This window comes from Pipistrellus hanaki (genome assembly GCF_964339955.1).
Source record: "Pipistrellus hanaki genome assembly, chromosome: 17".
NCBI classification, from domain to species: Eukaryota; Metazoa; Chordata; class Mammalia; order Chiroptera; family Vespertilionidae; genus Pipistrellus; species Pipistrellus hanaki.
Genome location: NC_140519.1, coordinates 34,303,741 through 34,316,432, shown reverse-complemented (window position 1 = coordinate 34,316,432; position 12,692 = coordinate 34,303,741). Strand labels below are relative to the sequence as shown.

Sequence of the window (12,692 nt, the reverse complement as noted above, 5' to 3'; positions counted from 1 at the left end):
ACGTGCTACAGAGCTCCCGGAGAAGGAAGGTCTGTGGTACCCTTGCAGACACTATTTTCAGTCGAGTGGTGATGCTGGAAGTCAGTTTGTAAAAAATTATTAGGTGAGTGTAATTGGCCAGATCTAACTAAATTACTTTCATAACCTCAGTGAGTTAGATATAAACTCCTAATATTATTTATTAAAATGTAAGGACCCAAGCCCGGCTAGTGTAGCTCAGTGGTTATAGCCCTAACCCATGCACAGTGAGGTTCCATTCCTGGTCAGGGCACATACCTGGGGAGCTGCCTAGACCCCCCACAGCAGCAGGCAGCCAAGTGATGTTTCTTATTGATGTTTCTATCTCTCTCCTTTGTCCCTCTCCCTTCCTCTCTCTAGAAATCAATAAAAACATGTTAAAAAAAAACATAAAATGTAAGGACCCAATTTCATTTACTTATTTTAGCGTTCTCTTTTCATTTCTTCTGTTTTCCCCTCCTACCTAAACTTGGCAGATTTAATACATAAAAATATGGAATGCTGAGTCAAATTTGAATTTCCGATAAACAGCGAATATATATTTTTAAAAATATAAGTGTGTGCCATGAGCATCACAAGACCTCACTAGAATTCTGCGGAATTGGGGGCAGTGGAGAGGGCAAGAGCACTGAATCTGGAGTCACTGTCTGAGTCCTCAGGCTCCACTTAGGGGCATGGCCTTAGGCAACTTAACCTTCTGTACCTGAGTGGGGATAACAATAGCAACAGCAGTAGTAATGGTAATGGTAATGGTAACAGTAACAGTAACAGTAACAGTAACAGTAACAGTAACAGTAATAGTAATAGTAATAGTAATAGTAATAGTAATAGTAATGGTAATGGTAATAGTAATGGTAATGGTAATAGTAACGGTAATGGAAATGGTAATAATAGCAGTAGTGGTAATGGTAATGGTAATGTAATGGTAATGGTAATGGTTATAGTAATGGTAATGGTAATAATAATGGTAATAGTCCTTTCCAGATTATTGTGAGTTGAAGTCTCTAGAGCACTAGACATGGTGTTTGGGACATCGATAATACTAGCGTGATTGTCCATCAATAGGGAATAGCAGGAACTTATTTGAATATAAAGGGGGAAATGTGTTAGGTTCGTGTATCAGTTGAACTTTTAGGCCCAACTGGGGTCGATCAATAACCACAGCAGACAGGCCACGAAAGCGTACAGGCCCAGAATTTTTTTAAAAAATCAGTAAGAAGGAGAAGGCAAGGAGAGGGGGGAAGGGGCGAGCCTCAGGGAACACCGGCCCTTGGAGCGCTCTGGTCCAGAGCAGTGCACACAGCCTTGGGCTGATGGCCAGGCCTGCGCGGGGAGGTCGGCTGAGCGCAGGGCGGTCCCGCGGGCGCCCAGCTCCCGCGGGGGGCGCGTCTCCGGGCGCGGATCCCGGGCGCCGCCCCATGGCCGGGGGCGGGGCCGCGGCCGGCGCTGGGGAGGTCGGGCGCGCCAGTGAGTGGCGATCCCGGAGCGGAGCTGGAGCCGCGATGGGACACCTGTGGCTTTGGGGGGCCTGGGGCTTCTGGGGGCTGCTGCTGTGCGCCGCGGACCCCCACGCAGGTAACCCACTGGGGGCGCCGGGGAAGCGCGCAGGAGAAGCGCAGGCGGGCGCTGTCCCTGCTCCTGGGGGCGCGGGACTCCAGCTCCGGGCCAAAGGGGTGGGGGGCGCCGCTTGGCCAGCCTGGACCCAAGCACCTGCAAGGCGGGCCTGAGAGAGACGGACCCGGGGAGAGGGAGAGATTGCTCCTCATCCATCAGTGTGGCTGGAGTCTCACCTCCAACCCCCAAGTGACTTGTTGAGATGAGAAGGAGGGACATGTGGCCTGGGGGAATGGGGGTGGGGGTGGGGGTTGGTGGTGGTGATGGGGGTCCAGGCCAGAGAGGCAGCCCCAGCGCCGTCCGCCCCCTTCTTGGGTCCTCTGCCCTCTGAAGGGGAGTCCCCAGCGGGACAGAAGTGGGTCTCGGTGGCGGGTGTCAGTCACTTCCAGGGCCAGCTGCCCTGGGCCTTCACAGGAATACCCAGGAGAGGGCCCGGGAGGGACTGATAAGATAAGAAATTGGAGTTGTCCGCGGAGATAACGGGAGGATGAACCTGAGATAGGTGCGGAGCGGCGTGCCCTGGGAGATAGGATCCCGCTGGAGTTTCCTACCGGCTGCGGCTGGAAGTTATGGAGGTGTCTGGAGTGGGAACGGCCCAGGGGCTCTGGGCAAAGACAGGCCTAAAGCCCAGAGGCCTTGGGTCAGGGGACTAGTCTTTATTATTATTATTATTATTATTATTATTAATAATTATTATTATTATTATTATTATTGAATATAATAGACCAGGGACATAGAAAATAATAGAATCAGAGACATAGAAAGGGAGAGGACTGACAATTCTCAGGGGGAAGGGAGTCTGAGGGGTGAGGGAAGAGATTGGACAAAAAATCTTGGATGAAGACAATGGTAGGGGGTAAGGGCATGGGGTGGGGTGGAGAATCAGGTGAGGGGAGCTATGGGGGGGAAAACAAGAGGAACACCTGTAATAATCTGAACAATAAAGATTTATTATTAAAAAAAAAAGGGGGGGTGGGGAGGACTAGTCTTCTCTATGTTGGAGAGCTGTTGGCCTTCTAGGTGAAGTCCCTGCTAAACTTTTCTCAGGCCGGAACGAACCATACAATCATAACTCTTTTCACCTTCCTCTTTAGTTGTGCCCGCCCCCCTTCTTACCCCCTCTTAAATTTTTCTACCTACTCTGAGAATTTGTTACTGGATTGAACAGTACCCAGATGTGTACAGTTTAAGAAGAAAAGAAACTCTACTGCACACTGGGTATCTCTGAGTTGTTTTAATCGTTGCTTAGCGTTCTCCAAGGAAGCCACTCACCCACTCCTGTCTACAACTCTTTGTCTTCCCCATCATCGGTCCAGGCTAGCGAAGTGACATTTGTCCTCCCAAATGCCACAAGGGCTCCTCTTCTCTCAATAAGCGGGTGTGACCTGAGACGTATGAATAAAATGCCCCCCCCCCCCCCCCCAGTCATCTGTGTGGCCCTGGGGCTGTCTGGTGTCACTCTGTTCTGTGCAAGCTAAGCTTCTGGGAAGTTGGGATTGTTAGGCAATTTTTTTTTTATTTTAAATATTTTTATTGATTTTAGAGAGGAATAGAGAGGGATAGGGATAGAGAGATAGAAACATCAATGATGAGAGAGAATCATTGATTGGCTGCCTCCTGCATGCCCCCCACTGGGATGGAGCAAGGCAACTCAGGAATGTGCCCTTGGCCAGAATCAAACCTGGGACCCTTCAGTCCACAGGTCAGTGCTCTATCCACTGAGCCAAACCAGCTAGGGCATAGATATTAAAATACAGATATTATGCATTTTTAAGTCCTCAGGCACAGGAACACTGTTTGTTGAATGAATCGGTAATGTGTGCATTAAGAACTTTCGAGCATCAGGAGGCTAGAAAGATCCCAGAAATTATCTCTGCTGAAGTCTCACTCTGTCAAAGAAAACAATGTCTCCTTAAAGCACAGCATTCCTCTTTGCACCTGGATTATTCGTTGATTCTACAAGCTTTGCACACTTCCTGTGTGCTTGAATTTAAGGGTTTAATAAATGTTTTATAATATGATAGACAAGAAGGATGAAAATGATCAATGAGTATGAACTAAGTTAAAGCTTCACTCCCTGTCAAGTCATTGATTAGCAGTGGAGCCATAAATAAGACATTGGTATATTTGTGCTTTCAGACTATAGCCTTCATGATATTTTTCTAACCCTGTTGTAATACGTGGTATGAAATTTGATGCTTGAGATGAAGTCCTTGATAATTTTCCCTCCACTGTATTTTAATATCTTTCAGATGGCTCTACAATAATTCCTAAAGTCACAGAAATAATACCTAAATATGGCAGCATAAATGGAGCAACAAGACTGACCATCAAAGGAGAAGGTATGGTTGCCCTTTGGGCATTTTTTTTTTTTTTTTTGCCAAGGTTGAGGTACTTTAAAGACTATTTCATTCACACTCAGGGCCTTATGGTTAAAAAAAATCCACTGGAGTTACTTCTCCACTTGGCCAGAGCGGTAGAACTCTATCCCCTTTAACAGTTAATGAAATTGCCGAGAGTCTTCTATCAACAAGATCATCTGAATTCGTATTATAATTACTTGATTAATTCTAAGATCTGGATTCTAATGACTAATCTACAGCTCAACTCTGCAAATGTTTGCTTTGCTCTTCATGGGTCTCTAATATTTAATTAGTTTTATATCAAATAATACATGTTGAGGGTTTAGGGGTATAATGCTAGTAAGAGGGCATGATAGAGAAATGGAATGGTAATGAAAGCAGAAAGGCAATTGACAGGAGAGCTTTGGATCTCTTCTCCTGCTACCAATCCTCATTATGTGCTTCATCATGATGAACTCTCTTCTTGCCTGGTCTTGGGATGAAAATATAGTAAGCAATCAGTAAATATATACAATTACTATAATTAGAAAGAAATATGTGATTCTTTTAACCACAAGGCCTTTGGAATATGAATGGTTGTGGTGCTCGTTGCTTACATATTTTTGAAAGATGAGAAAGAAAATTTTTAAAAGAATATTAGCAAAAGTGATTACTTCGTCTGTAACAAGAAGAGAAATGAGAAGTTTTTGGAGTGAAAGAATTTACAAAGCAAGATATGTAATTCTGATATATATATATATATATATATATATATATATATATACACTTATTTATTATTTCTTTCTATACTTCTAAGTGATATTTCTTCAGAATTCAACCTTTCAAGGATATACTTAAAATGGTTTATGCCTTTAAGTTGTGAACATATATTTTGAATTAAAGTGTTCTTTTTTTAGAATTAAAAAAGGACTATTTTAAAAATGTCTTTATAGTTTCTTTATATTGTAAATTACTACTGACATAGTATGCTTGAAAGTTATTGGGTTTAAAAAATTTTTTTTAACTTATTGATTTGAGAGAGAGGAGGGAAGAGAGAGAGGGAAACATCGATTTGTTGTTCCACCCACTCATGCATTCACTGGTCGATTCTTGTAAGTACACTGACCAGGGATCGAATCCACAGCCTTGGCTCATCAGGATGATGCTCCAACCATCTGAGCTACCCAGCCAGGGACAAAAGCAATTTGTTTTTTGACATGGATTTACACGCATGCAAGAAATACCCAGATTAAAACAGAACAATAAAACTACCCAACTATTTTCTTATTTTGAGACCTGAACTTTTTCTGGTCCAGGAACCATAGCTTGAATTTAAGTACACAGATCCCGATCATCCCTAGTTAGAAACAGAAAAAAACAAAGCACTCTTTTCTTAAGGCAGTTTGGAGGAATATCCTTGTGAATCTAGCTATCACCTTTGCTCTTTTGTATACATTCTGAGGCTCAGGAGTAATAATCCTATGAAGCACCAAGTGTCATGGTGAATTTCTAGTTTTCCCCATCAGCATCAATTCATAGGTGCTTTTGGCAGGGAATTCCAGAGTGGTTAAATATTTTTTGGATTGCAGATACCAGCACCTTCCCTCAGATTTGTCTTCCATCTCTCTGCTTTAATGACACGCTGTTGGTGACTAAAAATGTGTTAGCGTGTGTATTTTTTAGAGACTGAGTCTAATTACTGTTTTATGTAGGTTGGGGGGGGGGCATGATATGTATACAGAATGTGTATAAAGCAATGGTAATGAATGACTACATGAATATGGTACTTGAACAAAGCTTATTTGAAAGGAATATATACATGAACCATCAGTGCTGTTTCTACCTGATGCTCCATGTATAGAATGACACTTAGACCTAAGTTATTAACTGCACAAGAACACTTTCCAAATGAAATTGTAAATGCCAGATTATTACTCAAATGTTGGTCCCATATGATTGCTTAAGTCAGGGGTCCTCAAACTTTTTGAAGTGGGGGCCAGATCACGGTCCCTCAGAGAGCTGGAGGGCCGGACTATATGAACTACTAATTCCTACTGTAACACCTTGGCTGCGCTCACTGCCCAAAAAACCTGGTGGGCAGGATCAGACTCCCCTGGGGGCTGCATGTGGCCCGCAGGCCGTAGTTTGAAGACCCCTGGCTTAAGTGTTTTATTTTTGTAAAAGTGATGAAAAAGTAAACTATCATAGAAATGTTTTACTTAGATAGTGAAATTTCACTTTCTAGAAACATGTACTTTAATATTTTGATGTATTCAAGTGGCTTTTGGCTATTTCCACACATAGTATTGACCTTTACAGACAAAATTTGCTATTGCATCACTTTGTCCTAAAGGCTGTGCTTCAGGAACTAAAGATTCATAATTTTAGTCATAATGCCCACATAAAAGTGTTTTGTGCAGTGGCATGATTGTAGAAATACTTCTCTGTCCTTTTGACATCTTAAATGGATAGTAACTGATTTGAGAGGTTGTGTTATTATTTTGCTAAGTTCGAGAGTGTTTCTAACAATGGTTTTATTACATTATATTCACACCTTGTATTTATTAATTGTCTTCCCTGATATTTATCATGTTTCCCTTTATTTAAAAATATCAGCAAGATAGAAGAAGTAGCAGTTAACTTTTGGGTCTTTTTTTCTATATTTTGCTGTTACAGTGTCCAGAATATATATTTTTGTTAATATGAAGTGTTGAATTAGAATTTTTAAAAAAAATTTTATTGATTTTTTACAGAAAGGAAGGGAAAGGGATAAAGAGTTAGAAACATTGATCAGGGGCCTCCTGCACACCTCCTACTGGGGATGTGCCCGCAACCAAGGTACATGCCCTTGACTGGAATCAAACCTGGACCCTTCAATTCACAGGCCAATGAATGCTCTATCCACTGAGCCAAACCAGTCAGAGCGAATTACACAATTTTTATAACATTATGGCTTTTGGTTCCATCTTTGCCACTTCCCACTACGTGCCTGTAGACAAGTTATTGCTCTAAGCCTCAGCTTCCTCATCAGTAAAATGGGATAGTAATTCTACCTGTTGTGGCTACTGTGAATATTAAAATGGATGATGTATCTAAGGTGCCCATTTATGATGTATGCCCCATAAATTAGAGCTAACTATTGTGATTATTCTTTTGCATTTATGTTATATTTTTAATTTCATTCTTTAGGAGTTTCTTTCATTACACTGCACCCCCCCCCGTCCCCCGTCCCCATGATTTTCAATATGACAACTTTAAGTAGCTTTATATACTCTCAACCCTGCTTTTTTGAAGTAGAGAAACTGTAACAGCCAGAATGGTACACGGCTGCTGGCATCTTTCATGAAGGCTGCTATCAGGAGGCCCCGGTTTTCGTGCCTGGCAAGTCTTGTCTCCAATTTTTCTGCAAAAGAAAAAAAAAAATACATCAACATGTTAGGAATTTCCATTTGAAGTCTCAACCTTTTCTGTTTCCAGGGTACACCCAACCCTTCCTGTGATCTTTGTCCTTTGGAGTACTTCCAGAGGAATCCCTTCGTGCCCAATTACTTATTTAGAATTATACATTTCAATTAAAATTATTTTTAAAGACGATTCTTTTGAGTTTTTTTAAAATATAATTTTAAGTTAAAAGTTTTTTAAAAGGTGACTCCTTATATTAACTCTTGAATTAACTGAAAAAATATTTCTATGCTTTTTTTTAAGCAAAATTTATAATGAAAATATTTACAAAAATCTTACCAATTTGGTTCACATTTTTCCCCCATAGATTTTACTACTAGGGGAAATTTATATACATATGCATACATACATATACATATACATATACATATACATTTACATATATATATATATATAGAGAGAGAGAGAGAGAGAGAGAGAGAGAGAGAGAGAAAGAGAGAACTCCTAAGCTAAAAACATCATTTTTTGTTGGTGTTATTTTTTCCATTTGTATTTGTCTTAGAAAAGCTGAAGAACATATCTGCATTACCATATCATTCATGTGACATGTACCTGATAGGAAAATAATACATACATCACATCCTGAGCCACATGACAACGAAAACTTTCCATTCTTTAGTTAGTTGCCAGCCTCCCTTCTGTGTGTTCCAAACTCAATGTGAGCTCCAAAGATAAGCAGAAGTTGGCAGAAGGAACGTGCAGGTTGACGAGCAGCTTGCTTTTCTGTGTTTTCATGTGTCTTCTCATAATTCCATTTTAGCAGTAACTTCCTTTCTAGATTCAACACTGTGAATTCAATGCAAATATCTTTTCAGGTGTTAAATTGATGCTTATATAATATTTGTACCTTATCTGTGTTGGATGAGTCATCAGTTAATTTTTAAGCTTAGAAGAAGAAAATGGTGTTTATTAAAATCCCTACCTTTTGTTGAGTTTCTGCTTCCTTTCTTTTTACATATAAAGGATAGGAGAGGAGACATAGGGCCTGGAGGAAGTTACATTGGGTAACAAGTAATAGCTTTGTAATGTGCATCTTTAATATTATTTTCCTCCGAATATCACAAATACGCCTGGTTGGCATCTACAGCCTGGATCTGAATCCTGGACCCCACTTATTAGTTTTCTGTTAGCTTTTTAAAGAGATATTAATGCTGAACCTAAACCGCGGGATTTTTGTAACTAATTAGAGTAGATATCAACTTAAGCTCTAAACATATGAGCCAGGCACTAATATATATATATATATATATATATATATATATATATATATATATATATATATATATATCTTCATTTAGTCTTTCTAACAATCCAATAAGATTATTATGGTCAGTTTCTGATGAGGAGATTAAGACAGAGTTTATATATAAAGCTGAAATTCCCAAAGTCATACCGCAAGGAAATGCTGGAGCCGGCATTCCAACCCAGATGTCAGGGTCCAAACTTAAATAGCACTGTCCCCTGACATGCAGTTTTATCAGAGCTGGAGTTCAGGAACTTGGCATTTGTGAACATCTGGCACAGTGAAGACCTACTTCCTACCCTAACCCAGGCAATATTTGTGTCTTCTAATGGACCTTTGTAGAACTTTGAAAATGGTCAGTAATTTAAAAAGCAGTCACAACACAGATATCTGGCCACCCCAAGTCAGCCACTTCAACTAGTAAGACTATTTAATATGAGCCCATATCATAGTGATGATTATTTTGTTGAAACATACTTGAAAACTGCTGACAATTTAGGGTAAATACTTAATATTTAATTTCTCTAACATTAGTAACATGAATACATAGGATTTTAAGGGGGTAAGTCTATATCTCTGGGTTTACCTTCTTGCTTTAGACTGATTTTATTTTTATTATTGTCCTGGGAGAACCAAATGATCTATAGGTAATTAAGTTCTGATATTTGAATAATTTGTAGGTTTATATCTTAATTACATGGATGCAAATCTTTGGTGTAAAAGAAATTTCAAAAGTATCATCAATCATCAATTTGGCTATAGTGGTGTTTTAATGGTAAGCACTTGTGATAGAGAAAAATAATATTTAAAAAAACACATTTTTTTAAAACTCAGAATTTAGGAATTTTGAACTTCAAAGTATTCTGGGCAAAAACTAATTATTTATTAATTTAACTTAATTCCAAAATATATTTTATTACCTAGGCAACTTTATAGATTCACTCTGCATGCTTGTATATTATTAAGTACCTTTTAAACATTTTTATTAAGAAAATACTTAATTATAAGATATCATTATAGAGCATCATCCAATTAATTTTTTCTTAGGTTTCATTTCTTAGGTTTATTTCAAAATTAAATATTGTTTCAACAATATAAAATACTTTAATGTGACATAAATTTATTTAATCCATGTCTATTTCCAAACCTAGTTTTACATTTTCATATGTTTTACAGTAAGATTAAAATAATTTCCTGCTGTGTTATCTTCACATCATCTATTTCTCTGTTTCTATTGAGTCGCACATCAGCATGCAAACATACTATTTCTCCCACCTGGAAAAAACAGAAGTAAAATCATCAACCTTCTTCTTCCTCTACACTTCCCTCCAGCTACTACCTGATTGCTCTGCTCTCCTTTATAGTAAAACTCCCACAAGGGCTACCAGGATTTTTTCTCCTCACCTACTGTCCCCATCTTCTCTGGAACCCATGCGAGACATCTACCCATCAGTCACTGACGCAGCATCTTCACTCCTGCCCTCACTCTATCTCACTCCTGCCCCCGTCTGTAATCTCAGCACAGCAGCTGGTGACCGTGGGAAGCGTAAGATCACGCCTCTCTAGTGGTTCAAAGCCTGCAGTGGTTCTCCCCTAAATCATAATCCAAATGCTCCCATTTCTGGTCTCCTCTCCTACCCTTCTCCTCATTCCTGCTTCTCCAACCTTACCTGCTAATTCTTCGATTCACAAACACACTCCCATTTCAGGGCCTTGGAACATCTTGTTTCCTCTGTCTAAAATGCACCTGCCATAGGTATTCTCATGGCTAACTCCTTCTGAATAGCTTCCTAGACCACCTAGGTCACTTGTTTCCTGTATCCCAGGAACAGGATTGGAAGATCACAAACAAGATAGTCTTGGTAAAAGGCATGCGAGTGGACTCATGGTAGTGAGCATGAAGCATGCAGATCCTTGTGCCTTAATTCCCACAAGAAAGCATTCCTACAGGGGAAACAGAGCAACCAGGTCGATGGGATGACTCATTCAGGAGCTTCTCTCCTTGGCCACCTCAGTGCTTGTGAAATGGGCCTGGGAATAGAGGAGTCATGGGTAATGGCTGTGCATGAGCCAGCACCATGGAATCCCTTTCATCGATGCTAAGCTACCTACTGCTGTTGCTGAACCAACACTGAGCTCTCAAGAGAGACCATCCTTCACAAAGTTTATCTCCCCACTTAGTGGCAAGTTATCTGCTTCACTCTCCTTCTCTTGTGGAAAGAACAGAGATTCTTAATTGCTGAACTGGCACCTACTCCTTCTCTTTCCATAGCACCTTTGCCAGCTCTGTCTTCTGAGAGCCTAGGGAGCCTGATTTACTGCCAAGAGATTTCACAAACAGTGCCTCAGAACAAGGAATGCATTTATTGTGAAAGAGTTATGATAACAGGTACATGACCCTGAAGCCTGTGTCACCCTGAAACATATGGCTTAGTAGAATGATGGCATGTCCTACAACCTTAAGGGATGGATAAGATCCCAGCTTGGGAACAGCATCCTGTGGAATGGAATGCTGTCCTTCGTCATATGCCACATGCAGTGAGCCAGTGGCTGTTGTTTTCCAATAGATAGAATACAGGGAGCTGGCAATGGAGGGCTTTCCCCTCTCCCCACCCCGCCCCCAATCATTATCGCTCCCAGTGATCCAGAAATTGAATCTGTGCTTTCTAGCCTTGCAATTTTAGGTTCTTCCAAGGCTCCCAATATGGGTTCCACTGAACTAAAACTACCACCACTGCCTGATCATTTGAATCCATCAAACATAATTAGTAGACAACTAGAGATAATCAATTCTGATGGTCATGAAGAGGTAGGGCTGCGTTACCTAGGGCAGATAAGGAGGAGTATGGCTGGAATTCACAATATTCGTGAAGGAAACTCTCGGCTTCCAAGTCCAAGGATAAGTGTGAATTATAGGCAATCGCGGCAACCACAAAGTCAGCTAGGGGCTCAGATCTTGAGGATGAAGGCTAGTGTCGCTCCATTAGCTGAAGTGCTGGCCAACAACGAGGGAAATCTACAGTAGGTGATCGAGAGGGGCCAGGTGAACGTTCCTTATAGCCTTAGGACCAGTTGTATTGGTGTGGCCTGTAGCTTGTCCCACTAACCTCCCCTTGTATTAGAGCCGTAGCAGGGCTCTCATACAGTTACCACCTTAGTCTCTTGATAATGGAATGCACTTAACGTATAGGAATTTCTGGATGGTGCCATTTCTGTATGGACTGTCTCAGGTGCCTTTTATGCTCAGCCTCACGTCCTCTTGTTCTCACCTGTGATTCTCTAGACACAGCTGTGTCAATTAGTTCCCCCTGTCTCAGTCTGCACTTTCAGATTCTTGCCTTCACTTCCCCCAGCATGGCTTTGTCCACTGTCCCAGGGCTTCTCCAACAGGGGGACCTGGGACATGCAGCCCACGTGGCAGACACGCTGCCTGTAAGTGCAGGAAGTTATTTCCCCCAGTGGGAACCCTCAGGTAATGGGGGCAGGATTTGATGAACAAGTGCTTCTTGCTGTAGATCCTTCCATTGTGAAAGGCAGTCTCTAGTTTTCTGAGAAGTTACCAGTAAGATTGGGTCTCAGTTGTCCTCACTGGTGTCCACTTTTCTTCGTTCAGGCTTTACTCTTCCTTGTTCCTAAGAAGTCACCACCCAAAGAAACTTCTTGCAAGTCCTCACCTCAGAATTTGCTTTATAGAAACTCCTGGTCAAATAGTGGTATAGGGTTACCCTCATGCAATCTTTCTATATCCTTTAGCATGCTTTTCTTTTTTTATAGCAGATATCTGTACTGGATATAGTATATAGCATCTGGTGATGTATACATGTACATTTATACATATTTATATATTTCTATATAAAACTTTTGTCTCCCAGGCTGGTGTGGCTCAGTTGGTTGGGCACCAAAGAGTTTGATTCTGGTTGGGGCACATGCCCAGGTTGCATGCTCCATCTCTGTCGGGGATATAGAGGAGGTAGCCGATTGATATTTTGCTCTCACATCAATCCTTTTCTCCC

At 41.0% G+C, this 12,692-nt stretch overlaps 1 protein-coding gene and 1 long non-coding RNA gene across 3 annotated transcripts in view; one reads left to right on the top strand and one right to left on the bottom strand.

The window, feature by feature from the left end:
* The first annotated feature begins 1,473 nt into the window (after positions 1 to 1,473).
* Positions 1,474 to 12,692, top strand: part of PKHD1L1 (PKHD1 like 1) — a 123,305-nt gene continuing 112,086 nt past the window's right edge. Inside the window, exons 1-2 of the mRNA XM_084864454.1 lie at positions 1,474 to 1,593; positions 3,885 to 3,974. Coding sequence (XP_084720580.1) covers positions 1,521 to 1,593; positions 3,885 to 3,974 — 163 coding nt within the window. The 5' untranslated portion in view covers positions 1,474 to 1,520. The remainder of the gene's footprint in view (positions 1,594 to 3,884; positions 3,975 to 12,692) is intronic.
* Positions 6,359 to 10,184, bottom strand: LOC311611820. Of its 2 annotated transcripts, none has more exons than XR_014793151.1 (3): positions 9,955 to 10,095; positions 8,011 to 8,222; positions 6,359 to 7,377 (listed from the first exon to the last, which is right to left on the bottom strand). It is a non-coding gene; the product is annotated as an uncharacterized lncRNA (long non-coding RNA). The 2 variants fall into 2 exon arrangements; XR_014793150.1 differs by having other exon boundaries at positions 6,361 to 7,377; positions 10,084 to 10,184.